The 20,120-nt window shown below is 37.8% G+C and overlaps 1 protein-coding gene across 1 annotated transcript in view; it reads right to left on the bottom strand.

Annotated features, from left to right (window-relative positions):
• PHF20 (PHD finger protein 20) overlaps positions 1-20,120 on the bottom strand; it is a 116,591-nt gene that overhangs the window by 64,340 nt on the left and 32,131 nt on the right. The window contains exons 5-9 of the mRNA XM_036748888.1: positions 11,923-12,002; positions 8,390-8,774; positions 5,902-6,009; positions 5,031-5,210; positions 4,248-4,427 (exon numbers count right to left, since the gene is read on the bottom strand). Coding sequence (XP_036604783.1) covers positions 4,248-4,427; positions 5,031-5,210; positions 5,902-6,009; positions 8,390-8,774; positions 11,923-12,002 — 933 coding nt within the window. The remainder of the gene's footprint in view (positions 1-4,247; positions 4,428-5,030; positions 5,211-5,901; positions 6,010-8,389; positions 8,775-11,922; positions 12,003-20,120) is intronic.

Raw genomic sequence — 20,120 nt, 5'->3', positions numbered from 1 at the left:
ATTATCAGCAACCCTTTCTGAGAAGACTAGACCGTAACAAAGCTGTCTAGAACAGATGTCTGCCTGTCTGACCAGATCAAGAGTGAACCTGTTAGAGGCTGGAGTCTAATAACTACAGTGCCTCTAGTGTGTTATCTATATCTATGTATAAATGGCCAGGACTCTGCATACTCCAGTAAACACAAGTGTAAATAAATTACTATTACTAAAGCAAAGGAGTCCAAAACCTAAGGCTCTGAGCAATAGAAAACATCAAAATATTAGTGGTAAATAAGATGTTATTATCTTAATTTCCTCTAACCCAAGCTATCTTTGGTCATCTTCATAAACCCAAGTAATATTGAAATAACTAAAGGAATGGTGACAGGGTAGACCCTAAAGTATAAAGGCAATACTTATTTAAAATAAGTCTGCTCTATCCATGTCTTTTCATTTTTTAAAATCTATCACAAATTACATTGTCCATAACCAGACTTTAAGTTATTTACAAATGGGGACCATTTTTCCAACTACATTTTATAAAACGCTTAACAAAGCACAACAAATATAGAAGTACAAGCAATGTGAGCTAAATAGGGAAACATGTCCAGGTTTGTTCAAAACGGAAATTAATTAAGTGGCCCACCTGCTCTTAATGCCTCCCCCCCAAAAATGTCAATAAGTAGTTAACTCAATTATTTGGACATGATAAGCAGAAAGCTCTGATGCAAACAGAAAACCTCGGACTATCCCTCCAGCTGAGTAGAATAAAATCCAAGAGTAAATAAGAGACCTATCCCTCACAGTAAGATCTATCTCTGCCCAAGACAGCTTTGAAAGATTCAAAGCCAAAAGGAAACTAGGAGATAAAGAACTAGCTCTTTTCTCTCTTCTGAAGTCTAGTCCCTCATCTCCAATCATCTACTGGACATTTCAACCTGGATATCCCAAAGGCAGCTAAAATGCACCATGTCCTTCTTATGCCCCACCGTTATGGGTGCCCAACCTAAGGGAGTCATTCTCAACTTTTTCCTCTTACCACCTATATCCAATCAGTTGCCAAGTTTTATGGAATTCTATCAACACAACATCTCTCAAATCCACCTCCTCTCCAATTCTAGTTCAATGAACCTAGTTCAAGCTTTCCTCACCCAGACTGCTGCAATAGTCTACTACTACTTTGGCCTCCTTGTATCCAATTTCTTTGCTTTCTACTCCATCCTCCACGTACCTGTCAAATTGACACTGCTAAAGCAGAGGTCAAACCACATCACCCCTCTGCTTGAAAAGCTTCAGTGGTTCCCCAAAGGCTCTAGGATGAAAAGGAAGCTCCTCTGTTGGGCATTCAAAGCCCTTCACAATCTGGCTCCGGCCTATCATTCCAGGCTAACTACACATTACTCTCCCTTACATACTCTGTGCTCCAGCGAAACTGGTCTAGTTATTGTCCCCCACACCAAATAGTCTCTATCCAGCCTCCATGCCTTGCACGGCCTGCACCCCAATTCTGGTATGTTCTACCTCCTACACTCTGCTTCTGAGAAGCTCCCTTCAAGGTTTAGCTCAATTGCTACCTCTTAAAAGAGTCCTTTTTTGTCTACCCCAGTTGTGAGACACATTGATTAACCTCACCTATCACTTTTATTTATTTTGCATATATCCTATATTTATATTCTGTGGACATGTTGTATCCCCCAGTAGAAGATAAGCCTCATAAGACCAGGGACTTCTCACCTTTGTATTTGTATTCCCAGTCTCGTTCAGTACCTGGAATATAGTAACTACTTATTAAATGATTACTGATAAATTTAACATCTAATTCAGCCCCCTCCAATTTATAGCTGAGGGAACTGAGTTCTAAAAGTTTAAAAAAAAAAACCATGCCCAATGTTACAATGGGAGTAAGCAGCAGAAGCAAGTTTCAAACCCCTCCTCTGATTCCAAACCTACTGCACCACATTGACTCAACATAGTAAACAATGGGGATAAGTCAATCTTTTCAAGCAGTTACTATGAAATCACATTTATACAAGTTATACAGTAGCTATGAAGGCCTGAAAAATGTACTAAGTATAAGAAGTCTAAGGCCCTTAAAACTTGTTACACCAAAACAACTTTCAAAATTTGTATTTTTTTTAAAAACTAGATTTCACTTCACTGTCTATATAAAATAAAATTCCACTGAAGAGTTACATTTTTCTTAATATTTGAAATTAAACTTTTTGGGGGAAAAAAAACAGAACTGGCCCACATATACTTATTCAACATTATGAAAATGCATTTTGAAATGAAAATTACATTTCGTACAAAACACTATCTTGTGTTTGAAAGACAAGCATATTAAAGTTACGTTAAATAACCTAATTTCATAATCCAGGGTCTAACAGTATTATAAATGCACAGACAGCTATGTTGTTATGAGAACCTCTCAATATCTACTCACTTTTTTTTAAACTTATTACTCCCCAGTTGTGGGATCATAGCCGCACCCAGCCTTCCTTTGTTTTCTAGTGTCCACCTCAAAAAGGTCACTTGAGTACTTCCTCTACCAGCAAACTAGACAATCTACCAAAGACTCTATCAGATTTATTTTTAAACTATGCACCCAGGTCCATTTGTGAAATTCTCTGCTACAGTCAATCTGTCAATAAAAATTGATTAAGCAGCTATAAAGGTCTTGTATTAAGTACAAGAAGTATAAGGCCCTCAAAACTTGTTACACCAAAATATCTCTCAAAATTTGTTGTTTTGGCACAGTGGATAGAGCACTGGACCTGGAGTCAGGAAGATCTGAGCTCAAATCCAGCCTCAGACACTTACTAGTTGTGTGACTCTGGGCAAGTCACTTAACAGTTTGCCTCAGTTCCTCATCTGTAAAATAAGCTGGAGAAGGAAACCACTCTAGTATCTTTGTTAACAAAACACAAGTCGGACATGACTGAACAATAACAAAAACGTGCCAGGCACTGTGCCAAGTATTGAGGATACAAACAAAGTTAAAAGGAGCAGCGAGGCGGCGCAGTGAGTAGAGCACTGGCCCTGGACTCAGGAGGACTTGAGTTCAAATCTAGCGTCAGACACTTGACACACTTACTAGCTATGTGCTTGGGCAAGTCACTTAATTGCAATTGCCCTGCCTTCTCCCCCCTCCAAAAAAAAAGCAAAGAGAGTTAAAAGATAGCCCCTGCCCTTGAGGAGCTTGCACTCTAATGGTGAATATAACATGCAAACAACTATATAAAAACAAACTATACACTGGATAAATTGGAAATAATCAACAGTGGGAAGGCACTAAAATTAAGAGGAAATCAGGTGAGGCTTCCTACAGAAGGTGGGATTTTAGCTGGGACCTGAAGGAGGTCAGGGAAAGCAGGGGGTAGAGAGGGAGAAAGGGAAGGATGGAGTAGAAAAGGGAGAGGGAGAGAGAGGAAAAGGGAGAGGGAGAAGTGGAGCAAGAAGGAGAGGAAAAAAGAAAGGGGGTGTGGGGGTGTGGGGGTGTGTGTACATATGTGAGAGAGAGAAACAGACAGACAGAGACAGAGAGAGAGAGCACACACATTCAATGCCCTGGAGTCAGAAGAGCTCAAACTGTGTTGAAAAAGTCCAGAGGGCAAAAATATTTCTCACAAGATCCTTTTCATTGGCTCAATAGGTACAGTCAAAAGCATCTCAGGAACTCAGTTCATAGTTAGGTTCTAGATGGAATAAACTGAGGTAGGGATGGACCCACTACCACATATTTTCCCTTGAATTTTTCCATTTGAGTAGTATTAACTCTACTACAATCCAGGTTGGGTTCTGCTGAAAAAGTGGGTTGCCCAGTAGGATCTGGGGTAATATGTTCAAGATACGCTCAAATTTACACTAACATTTTTCTTTCTGTTTCAACGGTTTAACCTTCACACAACACACAAAGACATAATTCAAAAAGCTTTGTCCAATATATTTCAACATTTGGGAGAAGGAAGGGTGTAGAGGGAAAGAAATATTTTGGTTTCATACCCAAACAAAAATTTGTATGTTCATTAAGCTGTTGAATTGCAATCACTATTGAAAGCAAAACCCATCACATGCAAACTGTTTGCAACTTTTAAATATATTATGCAAAAAGAGAAAATTCATTATTAGAAGTTAAACAAAATCTGTTTAATTAAACAATCAAAGCAAAAGCAAAGAAATATGTACTATTAGAAAATAATCATGAGAAAGCTCTTATCAGTAACTCATCACAAATAATAGTCTTATATTTGTTAGGGCTAAATCTGAACCTGTTACAGCAGAAATCTCTTTCAGTTCATCAAGTGGAGAGGATAGTTCAGCGTCTACAGCTTTGTCTTCCATTGAATTGCAATTCAAATCAAATGCTGCAGTCTCCAATCCATCCACAAAGGACTGGTTTGTTAGTTCAGATGAGCTTTTATCAGACTGGACAGGAGATTCTAACTGACCTAAAAGAAAAAAATGGAAGCTTGGCAACCATACATTTGCTAGTCAAAAAACTACACAAAAATCATGAAATAGACAGCTGTACAACAACACATGATCAGGACAGCCAGATACTTTCTAACAAAGATTAACTTTCACAATGTGCATTAAGTTGCTAAACACCAAAGCTGAAATTAAGTAAATACACATTTAGGATTGACATCATTCCTAAATGGAACCAAAGGAAGAGCTAACTAAAGCAAGAAATGGAGTCACTGAGGGTGAAAATGTAGAAGAATAAAGAATAGGAAATGCAATCTTAGTTTGTTTTACAGACTGGCAGAATCACATCAATAATGTATATCTAAACCAACTTTCTGAAACTCTTACCATAAGGATAACAAAACCTGACTATAACATTTGGAAAATCCATCAACCGATTTAGTAAAGAATAACGTGTCAGGAAATCACCGCAACACACTGAATAATTTGATTTCAAGAGGATTTCTTATTTGTTTAAAGCATATACATACCTTAATAAATAATAAAGTCCATTTCCCTAATTTATACATATTAGCCACCAGAAGAGCAGCAAACTGGTACAGGACAGAAAGACAGGTACTCACCTTCCTCTGATTCCTTGGCAAGAAGCAGACTATCTTCTGAAGGAGCACTATCAACCACATTTGATATGACCAAGTCTGCACCTAGGATCTCATGGCTTCCACTATTAGAAAGCCTTGACGATCGTCTTCTGGTCAAGTCTTTGTCATTATTTTCTGGGTAGGTTTTTGGCTTTTCCTGAGCTAAAATCCATTAATAGAGTTGTAGTCAGTTGTGATTAATTTTAACATAGAAATACCAAAGCTAAGACTGACTTTCTGGGCTGGATTAACTGCTTATTCAGTATCTCATAGAAAGGCTTATGGAATCTTACTCCAGTACACAAAAGGAAACATTTTCCTTTTATTTATTTATTATACTTTTTAAAAGGATGTAGTCTTGTTGCCAAAGGAAAATTTTACTTATATAAGATTCTATGAGCTGAAAATACATGTAATGCGGGGGGGGGGTCATTCACAAATCCTAGCTCTTAAGGTCTATTTGGAGACTCCCCAAGAGTCTCAAATTCTATGTTACAATTTCCAAAGTCAATAATGTGGTTTATACAGCATTTTGCTCAGAATGAGAGACTAAAATAATTGACAAGTCATTAAACTTATATCATGGTACATTCAAAATCAAATGTACTATCCTTTGTATACAAATACAATGCTATTAAACCCACCCTCAAAATAGCATATAGTTAAATGTTTGTTTTTCTAATATCAGTTAAGGGTTTGCATTAGCCTAGCCCTATGTCCTACTGTGAAATAGCTTCAAATGTGCAAGACAACTAAGTAATGCAAGATAAAAGTTGTCAGTTAAGCTTCAGCAAAACCTTGCTCTAATCAACCAAACTAAAGATTCTCTCTCGTGCACACACAAAATACTCACATGAATTTTTTTCAAGCCTGGGGCGCTTCAATGGGATTTCAGGTCCTTTTGATATTTTCCGGCGTCTTAATTCCAATGTTATTGGTTGCAAAGTTTGGGAATTTGGTTCTACAAAATCAATGCAAATTTTTAAAAATGCACATTCAAGGACATACATCTCTTGATGAAAATTATCTCATAACCAGCTAATTTGTTTGCCTTATCTAAGTAAAGAAAGTCCAATTTTTCTTGTTTCTTCACCATTGCCTCTTATGAAAGCAGGAGATATTCATCATGTTATTATCCTTAAAAGAGCTGCTGACACATTGCAAACAACCAATATAAAGCAGCATATATTTTTCACTTCTCTTTTATATTTTACCCCTATTACAAACCTTTTAACTCAACCTTCATTACCTCAACTCACACTCATATTCCTCTAAACCTTGGAGTTCAAACATGTCAAAACAATAAACTTCCTTTAAAAAGTGTCAAAGTGTTATCATAACCAACTAAATTAATATCTGACTTAATGTAGTTATTTTTAAAAAGCCATTTCTCCTATCCTTCAGTATCACAGATCTAGAGCTGGAACAGCCTTCGCTCAGAAGCTATCTAATCCTAACTCTTCATTTTAGGGATGAGAAAAACCCAGGAATGACTTGCCCATGGTAACACAGGTAGAATGTATTAGAGTTGTGATTTGAACCGCTGACCCCAAAGTCAAGGCTCTTTCCACTTTACCAGGGTACTTCCCAAGGTCTTCTAGGTTCTAGGAACTCTTAGTGAAATGACTGACTGATAAGTAGACAATAAGAATGTTGTACAGACACCACCATAAAGTCTAATTCCTAAACTCTTTTACATGATTATGGCCTTCAAACTCTACCTGGAAAATCAGATAACTTAAAGTTACCTGGTATAAAAATAAGAAATATAAGTATATTTTCATATGGGATCCCACAAACAATTCCACAAAGCTCAAATGAATTTGCTGTCATAGTATAATCTCTACTTTCTATAACATACTCTATACTTTCATTATTCTTGACAAAGAATTTTTCATTATTCCTTGCTCTCTTTATTCTTAATTCTTACTGGCATAATTTAGCAACCTGTTATTGATACTACTGTTTGTTTCTAAGCAAAAATACTTAACTATTTCCACCTACTCAAGAAAGCTAAGAGGCAAGAAGACATCTAGCTTTGGGGGGGGGAGGGGGTGGAATTGCATCTAAAGCTGATTTTCACCCATCAAAGCCTGTACCTTGTCCCTCTCAGCCTCCTTCTCTTCCCCTTTCCCCCTCCCCACCCTTTCTCTCATATAAAGTAGGATACAAGGAAACAGAATGGAAGAACTAGATAATTCCTGGTTCTTCAGCATTTCATAGTGTGAATTTTTTTTTTAGATTTGTGAATATCTTGAGCATATATAGGTCTACACAACATACCATTATTTAAAATGGTATACAAAAATACATTCCAAAGTCAAACACAGATTACATCCATTACAACCAAAAATATATTTAACCCAAGGATTTCCCAAACCCCACTGAACAGAACTCATTTAAGCAATTTTTACTACAACAAATTCCAAGGCAACAAAACAATCTGAATAATCTCTTGTTGTAACAAAATTTTACTTAATATAATTTGTATACTGGATCAGAGAATACTGTCACACAGAACAGACTATTATAAAGCTGGATGGGACCTTAGAGATCATCTAATTCACCCTATCATATTACAGAGGGGGAAAACTGAGGTCCAGGAAGTTCACACACAGCAAGTTTTGGGCTATAACTCAAACCCAGTTTTCCTGACTTCTGTTTTAATGTCCTTTTCTGCTATAGCACATTACCCTCTGTCTAGGAACAAAGAGACACAACTTAAGGATTGATTAAATACTCTTTCTATAGTCTTCCAAACTATCTTTTGAAAACTGCTCCTGGAATACTAAGCTCATGCCACTCCTCCTTCCTAGCTCTAGTACATCTTTAAACACCCGTTGTTCAATGTATCCTGACCCATATGGGTAACTTTTCCTATTGTATTTACATTGTTTTGAATTAATTGTGAAACTCTTCTACTTGATAAATAATTGACTTAGTATGAGTTTCCTTTCAGGAGTTGCTAATAAGGTAACATAAATGAAATTACTCAAATATGCACAAGCAAAAACATCTGGGTTTGCTGAAACAGTTTATGTCTGCATGAAAGTTTCTTCTGCATAACTATCACTGCAGTTCCAGATGCAACTGTGCATGTAAATTGTAAAAAAATAAAAAATTTGTTGACTTGCTGATGTCACTGCTTAAGGACAACAGCACAATTCAACTCTATTTGCACATTTATGACCACAGAGACATTACAGAACAACTTTTCCAAGCCAGTGATAATTGTGTCATTGTCACTACAACTGCACTTCACCTACAACAAACAGACCATTTCCTACAGAAAAAGTGACACTGAAGTTTCTGCAACCACACACATGCTCTTCAGAACTCACCAGACTGAGGTATGGAAGGGGGCCGACCTCGCTTTCTTTTGGGCTCCCTTAGATTTTCCTGTGTGTTCTTCACAATGTCATGCTCAGGCTTCTTGTCTGCCTGGGTATCCCCAGCATATTCCCTATCATTTTCTGAAATGTTCTCCTTGTCTTCTTTCTCATTCTTCGGTAGACCTTTTTCAGACCCCTTCCCTTTTTCAGGACTGACTAACTTTCCTTCTCTGTCAGGCTGCCTGGGTCTCTTTTCAGCCTTTAAAGTCTTGTCATCTTTGTCTTTCTTAGCATGACCAGGTGCTTTTCTCTGTTCTTTAAACTTCTCTCGGTTATCAGGAGATGAAAGGCTTTCGTTATCTTTTTCTTTAGGCCTGGCATTGCCCACGATATTCTAAAACAGACAAAATAGCAGTGAGAAATATTTTTGTGATTACTTACAGTTTGAAACTGGAAGGCTTCTACAAAGATTTACAGACAAATAAATATGAGATGACATTTGTTTTAACTCCCATCTAACACTGCACTATTCAAAAGAACCATTCAAAAACCGTTTTTAAAAACACCTTCAAGACTTTAAAAAAAAAAAGATTTGCCATACTCCTATATTTCTGATAAGTAACTAGTTTGAAATCCAGTTCTCCAATTCTATAAAGGATTTACTACCGTATGCAGAAATTGCTAAGTACTATAAATAATATGCAAATCTATCCTCAGTCTATGTTTTCAGAAGTATCACCTGAGAGGATTTTTTAAAATGTGCACTCGGTGCCCAAACTCTTTCTTGGTCCCTTTGTCAGGTGTCATATATGAGTCACCTGAAAGTGATCCTTACCAAGCGAAAGATGAGTGATTTAACCGGCCATCACTATTCTCCAGGCCAAGTCCTTTACTGAGCCGATGAGCATGGTGAAGGTCATGCTGGGACCAAGGACCTGTGCTATGTGTCCTAGATAATTTTCATCGATGCCTCTAAGTAGCAGACTCTTATCTCTCAAGAGTATCTATCTAACAACAAAAACAACAATAAAACCTCCTGAACACACAGTCTCTGAAACTTCAGGTAACAAGATACTTTCTCTGAATGCCCCTACCTTAGCAAGAAAAGCATAGAGAAAACAAAGGGAAAGGAAGCATCTGTCAGTCCTCATTCCAAATAACTAATCTGGAGACAAAATTCATTCAGAAGATCCAGGTTACAAATTTTAAACAATATAAGACCATCAGTCTACAAATCCTCGAGCATCAGAGAACCTGAATCACAGAACTCAAAAGACTCTGACAAGGCAGATGCTACTGTCCTCTTAGCCAAAAAGGCTACAGTGCAGTTAGCCCTTGGCAAGGAAGGACCAAAATATTCTACCATACATGGCATGGGAGGTGGAAAAAGAGGCTATTTCCTACAATAAAGGTACGGGTAAAACAATGACATTACAGTAAATAAAGTCTTTCAGAGGTAATAAAAAACATTTTCCTAATCTATTACTCATTTTACTATTCTATTCCACTATTCTATTGCTAAAAGTACATATTTACTATTTACTATTACTAATTCTTTTTGAAACCTTTATAACCAACATAAAGATGTTAAGAACAATGAAAACAGAGAACAAAATATACCCTTTTGGACCAATTAATGTACCAGATGAAAAGTTCAAGATAACAATATGAGATAAATATCACTTAAATAGCTATAATGAACCAAAATTGTGCATAGACAAAACAGGCAAACATCTACATAAAGTGATCTGAAAAGAACACAGTCAGTGCATAATAAATTTTCTTTCTTTCTTTGTGTCTTTTTGGCTATGTATCTTTCTTTTTATTCATCTATTTCCAACCCAGGTGGCTGGCCCTAGATCCAGAGCAGAAGTGAATGGGAATCCTACTCTTCAAGGGATGCTTGTGAGCCTTTATCATCTTCAAATGCAAAGCGGCTCCTACAAGACAAGCTGCAGTTAAGGAACCCAAAGCTTTGAAATTAACTTTCAAATTTCAGACTGCTCATGAGCACTTCAATGGAATTTAGCCCAATATTCAAATGAATCAGGGACAGACGCACATCTACCCAAAGACTAAGGTAAATAAGAGAAGCAACACCAAAACACTGTATGAGATTTTGGGTGAGCATTCCTTAAACAGGCTCCAAAAAAATATTATTTCTTCAACTATGTGACCATTTTAATCAAACTTTTAAAATTAATTTTGTTTTGTTTCCCTTAATTACCTAAGCCGGTCAGATTAACTAGTAAAGCTGTGTCTTAGTTGATTAAGGTACTAAAAGAGGCTTTCTGTTTGTTTTGCTTTTTAATTCAAGCCAGGAGAGCTAGAGGAATTCAGGTACCCTAGAGGACGGGCAGCAAAAAAAAAAAAAAAAAAAAGGCAATATTCAAACAGACGTAGAGTGTGAACCTATCAGGGAGTAAAGAAAAACCTTCCAGAGTATGTTCAGGGCTTACCTTAGAGTAATATTCATTACATTCACCACATGAAGGGATTCGTTATTAATTTAGCAAACCACTTTCTACTTAGAAGGAGTATATTTTAAGCCTCACATCAAAATTATTTGCTTTATAAACCCCAAATTAGGAGAACCTAAATTAATGAGGCTTAATTGTAACTTAGAGTCCCTTTCAGTGCCTTTGGATTAAATCATTAAACAGAAAGGAACAGACAATTCGTTGAAACACCAGAATTTTTTAATTGTCTGCTTTTCAGTAGATTGGCTATTTCCTTTTATAATGTAACATACTTAGAGAAGCATTTACTAAACTTATAAGGAAAATATAAGCATTTAATTGTCAAACTGCAAGACTACACAAGGTGAATCACTCACTAATGAGAACTATTTCACTGACTCACACTGAAGAAGTGAGTAGCTTCACTGAATGATTAACAAACACATTTACTAATAAAGTTCATTAAAAACCTGGGCTGTCTCTAAATATTTCAACAATTAATATTAACAATAAAAATTATAATTTTAGAAACAAACAAAAGTCAATACCTATATTTTAAATCCTCTCTTTTCTCCCCAAAAGCTTCATTAGTTAAAGGATGCAAAATTCACTTAAAGGGAAAAATATCCCAATGGGCCACAGCAAACCATAATTTTGAGAAGGAATTAATCCTGTTAGGCTTAAGAATGAGACAAAAAAGAAAATAACAGCTATCATCCCAGGGCACTAAAGCAATTTAAAAAGGAATGCTCTTCAGGTCTCCTCAGGCCACTGGCACAACATTAGTGAATATGGCTCTACACAAAAAAAAGGAAAGAAGGAAAGGATCAAAGAAATGCAGAAGTTGACAGCTAAGTTTGTGTTTGTCCTAAAGAATCTGAGTTAAAGAAAGTTATAAATCAACCCTATTACCAAGTATTTTACACAAAAATGCTTTCTTTCCTTACTGTGAAATCTCTGTCAGAGTGAGAGGAAAAACATTTTTGCCACCATCATAACAAAGGCAATGTCTTTACTTTTTTAAGCAACTAAAACATTAGAATTATTCAAACTACATGCAAAGCACAAAACTGTGTTTCTCACCTGATCTTTGGAAAAAGCTTTGACATGAATATGTTTGACAGTCTGAATTACTCCATCATAAAATTTCACAGTATAAGTACCTAAAATTCAAAAATACGTAAGTTTTAACACTTGAATTTCAATTACAACTTTTTTTCAGAAACAATTTTTCAATGTTCAAAAACACAGAACTACTACCATCATACACCATTTATAGAAATTAAAAATTTCTTAGAAAATATACTTAACCTTTATTTGTGTTCAAAAGAACCATGCACTTGCATTCATTTGTCCATCAGGACAAGTATTCTAAGTACTAACTGAATGTTAAAACAAAAAAAAAGATCTTACAAAAGGGTATCCATGTATCATGTACATATTTGTTTCTCATGTAATTTAGTAAAATCAAAAAAAATCACCTGAGCTTTTTACTGTAAAACACTTAAAGAGTAAGGGAGTGGTGCTTCTTTGCTGATGTAAGGGGATCATGGGTTTAGAATACTGTATACAATGTCAGATTTTTTTATATATTAGGTAGTTTTGCTGAACTTTTTTTCTTTTTATTATCATAAGGGTTAGTTCTCTGGGAAGTAGGAAACAATGGACAGTGTAGGTAATATAAAAATAGAAAAAGAGCCCTAAAAATTTATTTTAAAGAAGAAAAAGTGGCAACTATCCACTTCTTTATTCTACAATGAACTGTGAACATATACAATTGGAGACAGACCCTTTTGAAAGATCTACGGGTAGCCCTGAGTAATCATAATTCTTAAAAATCATGAAGGAACATCATCTATTCACCCAGATATCCACAAAAAAGAAGGTCTTGTTCATAATAATACAGCTGCGTTACTAGATGAATATACGAATTATGTTCCATGATACAATAATACTTATAACTAAAGAGTCAAAACTCCTAGTCAGCTGCTCTTCACTCACATCCATAGCTCTAGTCCATTAGAAAAAGTACTAGTATATTTCAGATTCAGGTGGAGAGTATATACTCACCTAAAAGCAAAATTATAAATTATTTCATTACAATATTGCCAAATTCAACAAAGTTTACTGCATGAGCTCAATGATTTTCTACATTTTCCATCCTATAACCCACAGCATGCCCTATATCCTGCCTCCACATAAAAATAAATGCCCACAGTTAGCTTCACAGTTTGGCCCTACTGCACGTTGAGCCCTGGGAGCCTCTTTAAGCAATGAAGCAAATATTTAAGAGAACTACATATTTGCCCTTCCACTATGAAGTTTCATAACTGCCCTTCATGTTTTCCCACTTGCTCCCCCTTCCCCTCCCTTTCAATCCACCTTGAATACAGGAGCTACTTCAATCTTCACAGGCCCATTCAATACCCTTCAGCTTTTCTGACTCCTACCCTGAGAGCTGAGTAGTCCTGATTGGTGAGTAAATGAGTGTTAACTCCAATGGCCCTCCTCTACTTCAAACTAGCCCCAGATCAGCCATGCCACCCAACTCCCCTCCACCTCTTGCTCTGGGTAACAAATCAGTATTGCCATTGCTTTGTGAAGGGTACATTAGAGAACTCCTCTATTATGGCTTTGCTCATGATGTTTGTGACTTTCCAGACTAAAATCTCCTTCCCTGGCTTTCACTGTCCTACATGTGTGGGCTCCCCCATTAGAATATGAGCTTCTTTAGAGCAGGGATCATTTACTTTATTTCTGTATTTGTACCTCCAGCAACAAGCACAGTGCTGAGCTCATAGTGAGTGCTTTATAAATGCTTTTCATATATTTAGTGCCTCCAACTGCCTCAAGCTAGTACTCAAGAATCTCCATTATCCCCCTCTATTGCACACAAAAACATTTGATTCTAGCCTCTGAAATAGGTCTTGTGCATTGTTACCTCTGCATTAGAATCACAGAATGTCAGAGTTAAAAGGAACCTATGGCATACAGTTGAATTCCCTCTTTACCAAAAGGAAAACTATTAAATGACTCATTCAAGGTCACACAGGTGCTTTGTCCAACCATACGACCTGCAAGTGAAGAACAACCTACTCTATGCGGACACAGATTTACCAATCAGATAGAACACACTGATTCTTACTTACCCTTGGTTAAGTTTTCCAATTAGAAAATTCCTGACACTAAGAGAGGTTTAGGATTAGGTAATTTTTACCTGAAAAAATGTTTCCCTAGCAACATGTAGAGCAAAATAGAATGTGAGACTGTATGAAAAAATGACATCGGGGCAGCCAGGTGGCGCAGTGAGTAGAGCACTGGCCCTGGAGTCAGAAGGACCTGAGTTCGAATTTGACCTCAGACATTTGACACATGTACTAGCTGTGTGACCTTGGGCGAGTCACTTAACCCTAACTGCCCTGCCATAAAGAAAAAAAAAATGGCATCATGTTAGCACCTGACTAGGATGACACCTGGGAATGAAGATGGCAGCCCCAGTCCTATATTTTACATATAGATATCTGACAAGCTGTAAAAATGTAACCCCTGGGAATATATCTCTAAAATTATAATGCCTGCCAACAATAACATTTAGTTCCCTTTGCCAAAATTAATTTTAGAAACACTTTTAAAGGAACATTCTCCAAAGAGATATGAGAAGTCATCTCCTATTCTTTGAAGAAATGCAGGGCATGGAGTGTGGAACACCTATATCCAACATAATAAGACTTTCTTGATACATTAACTAGGTTTGCTGAATTTTCCCCTCCCTCTTTTCTGTTCTTTATCATAAGGAACAGCTACTAGAAGGGGAAGGCATATGGTGGGAAATGTAGGCAATATTTTTTAAAATAAATCAAATTAAAATTTTCTTTTTAAAAATGAACCTTCTCTCATCTTAAGTAGGATACACTTAATGCTTCTGTGTCTTCATCAATTCACATCCATTTTTCAATATAAGTTCACAGAGCTTGGCAGCTGCCCAGATAAAGACCAGGCCAAGGCAGTTACCTAGAAAATAGAGTTGTAAAAGACCTTATACACAAATGGCAAATGACCTTTAGGAAGAAGAGAAATCTACACTAATGACAAGCTGTTGTTGTTTTTTGTCTTTCATTCTCAAAGAGGACCATGAGGTCAGGAAAGTGATGCCACAGCTTGCAATCGAATTGGATTTAAGTGAGGCAGGGCTATGCAAAGTCATAAGCCTCACTCTCCCCTCCAGAGCCATCTGGGTCCAGTAGCCAGATATGGATCAGGATGACTAGAGATAGCACCAGATGCTTACAGACAAATAAGAGAGGAAGGAAGGTACAGGAATATTTTCTTATTTTACCCTCGTACACTTGGCTCTCCTAACAGAGGCTGGGTCCCTGGCCCTAAAAATAGTAATTTTTCCTATGGAAAATTTCAAGGGCCCTTAGTCTGAAGATGTTCCAGTTGCACTAATACAAAAACCAGAATAAATCAATACTATAACTGAAGAAATCGCTTAACTGTAAAACAATTTAACCTAAATGTCATTGCATTCTAATGGTAAGGGCCCAGAACCTCAGAAAAACAGGCTCTATTCACCTGAGCCACCTGAGAAAGGAAGCGCTCCTCCCACAACAGCTTAGCTCCAGCTGTCCTTTCGTCATGAACTAGCAGGAAGGAAGCCAGTGAGAGTCTAACAGACATTCACAAATCTAGCCAAAGAACATGGACTGAAAGCTGGGAGGGACATAAGAGGCATCTGTTCGAGCTCCATCATTTTACAAGTGATAGAGCCAAAGCCCAAATAGGGGAGTGACTTGTCCAAGACCACACAGGTAGAATTTCAATCCCTATCCTCTGATTCTAATGCCGGTTCTCTCATTAATAAAAATAAGGATAACTTAACCTCAGATGGTCATTATAAGAATCAAATAATATAATCTATAAATGTAAAGCACTATGGGAGCTTTTATACACTATATAAATGTCAGTTATGATTCTTAGAAGCATTTCATGAGGTGGGTTATCCCCATTTTACACATAAAGAAAGTGAGGCTTAGAAAAGCTATATGACAGGGGCAGCTAGGTGGCACAGTGGCTAGAGCACCGGCCCTGGAGTCATGAGGTCCTGAGTTCAAATCCGTCCTCAGACACTTGACACTTACTAGCCTGGGCAATTCCCATGCTTCCCTATGTCACTGTATGCCCATGAGCTCCTATCTCAGGAGCCAAGTGTGCCAGCATAGAAGTCTGGGGAGGGGGGCGGGCAGGACAGTGTGAGACAGCATGGGGAACTGAACCTAGGCTCTGACTTTTAGTTTGTGCCCCGAGTAAGTCACATAGCCTTGGCCCCTCCACCCCCCACCCCAGGCAATTAGAGTTAAGTGACATGCCCAGGGTCACACAGCTAGAAAGTATTCTGAGGCCAAATTTGAACTCAGGTCTTCCTGACTCCAAGCCCAGAGCTCTATCCCCTGAGCCACTTAGTTGCCTCCACTTTCATAATAGGGGACTTCAACATGCATACTGACACATCCAAACACCCTAACTTTATGGTTCATCAGCTTACTCACTTCACATGACCTACTGCTCCATTCCTTTGCAACATAAAACATGGTCATACCCTTAATCTCGCCATCACCCGCAAAGGTGCTATTTCCATGTTTATAAATTCTGAGATTCCCTTAGCTAATCACAATTTGTTGTCATTCCACCTCTCCCTCTGCCTTGCAACCTCAAACCCTGTTCTTCCCTCCAAGTCCTCAAACCCTCCATTTTTCCCCAGACCATCACCCCTGCACTGTCTATACTCCCCATCTTGAACCCTTGATAAATGAGATCAGCTGTCCTCTTTTCTCAAACCTCTTGACTCCTTATGCCACTGCTGATCTTGCCCTGACAAGCCTCAGCTTTGCTGTCTTCACTCCTACTCATGTGCTACTGAAAGAAACTGAAGAAAATCACAAAACCATGCTGACTAAATCTACTACAAACTCATGTTACATAATCTCAACTGGGCCCTCACTACAGCATGGAAATCTTTTTATACCTCCCTAATTAACTTACTATCCCACTCACCACACTGGCATTTCTCCTCAAACCTCCCATGGCTCCCCTGCTCTCTTGCTTCGTATTTCACCGAAAAAAATGAGGCCATTCACTGGCCCTCTTCATCCTCATGGCTTCTGCAACTAGTCCTCCTTCACTCTGGTATCACATGAAAAGGAGGCCCTTTTCCTTGCCAGGGCTAACTCTTCTACAGGCCCAAGTAATCCCATTCCATCTCGTTTCCTTCAGCAGACTGCCCTCTCTATCAGCCCCACTCTCACTTATCTTCAATCTCTCCCTGTCTGCTGGCTGCTTCCCTACTGCCTACAAACATGCCCATGTCTCCCCCTCCCTCAGAAAACTCTCACTTGATAAATCCACTCCTGCTACCATTCCATCTCTCTTCCCTTTTATGGTCAAACTTCTTGAAAAGGCTGTTTATAGTCCATAATGTCCACTTTCTTTCCTCTCAGTCTTTTCTTCCACTAGTCTGGTGTCTGATATCATCATTCAACCCAAACTGCTCTTTCCAAAGTTCCTAGTGATCTTTCAGTGATCTTCTCTCAATCCTCACCCTTCTTGCCTCTCTACAGCTTTTGGCGCTATTAATAACCTTCTTCTCCTTGATAATCCCTTGTCTCTTAAGTTTTCTATGACACTGTGATGATTCTTCTCCTACTAATCTGACTGCTCTTTCTCAGTCTCCTTTGCTGGATCTTTGTGTAGGTCATGCCTGTTAACCCTGATATAACCACAAGGCTGTGTGCAGGACTCTCTTTTCTTCTTCCTCTAGACCATTTCATTTCATGACCTGAGCTTGCTTGAACATAGTTGTTTTTATGTTGTCTCCCTCATGGACTGTGAGCTCCTTGAGATCAAGGACTATCTTTTGCCATTTTTTTTATCCCCAGAGCTTAGCACACTGCCTGGCATAGAGTAGGCAATTAATAAATGCCTACCAACCAACAACCATCAAAAAAATAAACCTCTTATGATTAGCAAATATTTCTTCAAAAGTTCCATGATTTTCATCTATGTGTGTATTCTCTCTACAGGTGCAAACTATGCCTTCTCATCCTGAAGAATTCTTTTCCATGTCTGTAAGGAAATCTGAAGATCCACCCAACATAATGAAGACTTCCCTCTGGTTCTTTCAATATTTAATAGAATATCAGTGAACAAGGATCACACACTGAGAGTACCAATAGTTAAATTAAATTTTGTCAATGGGCTTAAAAACTACATGATCCCAGACACCCATTCCTTTCCCTGCCACTCTCTTCATGGAGAGGGCTCCACAGAACTAAAGGGCATCATCTACCTTGAACCTACATTTAACATATAGCCCCCTATCCCCAACCACTACACAACACAGAGCACTCACAGCACTCAAAAATGAGAGTTTCACGTAGAGGGTAAAAATTAACAGAGAAAAAATAGTTGAATTAAGTCTCTATTGATTTCAATTCCCTTATCTGCTTTAATGAACAACTCCCCATCTAAGGGAATTTGAAGGAAGCTTTCAAAATTAAAATGCCACTTGTTTGAAGTGGTCTAAGGTAAAGAGGAATTTATCTGAACATGTTTCTGTTGATAAATAATACATATGTAGCTAAATTTTTATAATTCTTGAGGTTTCTAATGTTAGAACCTGACCACAATCCCGCCCACTCTTCGTTAGGAAAATCACCCACTGACAGATGCTTTACATTATTTATATATTTCTATCATCTCTTCCATGTTAAACTCCAGCTCCAGATATCTCAGAACTAAGCCCATGCAAGAGTACCACAAAGGGTCAAAGGGAGAAAAGGAACAAAGGGAGGTGGGAGGGAGGGGGGATAAAAAGACACACAGAGAAATCAGACCTAATGTAAACACACATGAAAACTTTATAGCTTAATACTGCTAATATTCATTTCCCTTCAATTTTCATAGAAGAGTTTTTTAAATCCTTCTCATAATAATAACATTTATACAGATTTATAAGGTTTGCAAAGTACTTTACAAATATTATCTCATTTTATCCTTGCAACAACTCTGGGGGGTAGGCGCTATTACCATTTGAAAGACGAGTAAAACTGAGGCAGACAGAGGTTAAGCGGCTTACTCAAGGTCACAAAGCTTGTAATGTGTCTGAGGCCAAATGTGAACTCAGGTGTTCCTGATTCCAGGTCAAGCACTCCATCACTACACCACCTAGCTGCCTCTTAATCAAAAAGACTATAAACTCTCTAAATAATAAAAACTGTCTTTTACTTTTAATGCCCCTACAAAAGGTAATTAAGTCACACATTACTTAACTCATTCATAGAAGATCAATCCTCTTATTACAAAGAATGCAACAGGAACCCAGCAGAAAAATTAATTGCCCAAGATCACAGAGTAAATTTATACTTGAATAATGCAGCTTCTACTTAAGTATACTGAATTTAATAAGTTACTTTATTCCCCCACTGGGGGGCAACCTACTAAATCCCAAGCACCATCACTTAGCCATTAAAAATTTTATCATGGCTAAAGCCTCGTGGCTCTGCAGAAATCTGTTTTGCAGTTCGGATTTGTTTGGGTTTGTTTTTCAAGGAGATGGCAGTGTCTGGGTCTGAACGGAAAGTAAGGAAAATTCTCCTCACTATCTATGCAGTAGGCAACCAGGTGTCCCAGTGGATAAAGTGCCAGGCCTGGAGTCAGGAAGACTCATCTTTCTGAGTTCAAATCTGGCCTCAGACACTACTAGCTGTGTGACCATGAGCAAGTCACTTAACCCTGTTGGCCTCAAGGTTCCCTCGTCTATAAAATGAGCTGAAGGACACAGTAAACTACTCCAGTATCTTTCCCAAGAAAATCCCAAATGGGGTCACAAAAAATCTGACACAACTGAAATGACTGAATAGCAACATCTATGTAGTAGTAATGCATGAATACTTTACCCCCTCTAATTTTTAAGAATTAAGAAACAAGGAGGACTAAAATTTCAAACACTGATAAAAAACTAATTTATCCTTCATTATCCCTCCACACCTTCCTTGGGTACATGGAATAAGAGTAATACATCTTAGGATAAGGACAAAATTTAAAAGCAGATTACCACCAACACATAAAAAATACTCCTGGCATTCCATAAGGTTGAAGTTCTCAGAATTCTTTGTCAATTCAAGTCTTTTTTGCATACATACAGAGCCCAGGTTTGAAACACTCCCAGCGATCAATTCCCAAGATGCCAATGGATGAACCCAATTATAATGCACCCAGGAATT

This window comes from Trichosurus vulpecula, chromosome 3 (assembly GCF_011100635.1).
Source record: "Trichosurus vulpecula isolate mTriVul1 chromosome 3, mTriVul1.pri, whole genome shotgun sequence".
Taxonomy (NCBI): Eukaryota; Metazoa; Chordata; class Mammalia; order Diprotodontia; family Phalangeridae; genus Trichosurus; species Trichosurus vulpecula.
This window is presented reverse-complemented; position numbering and strand designations above follow the sequence as displayed.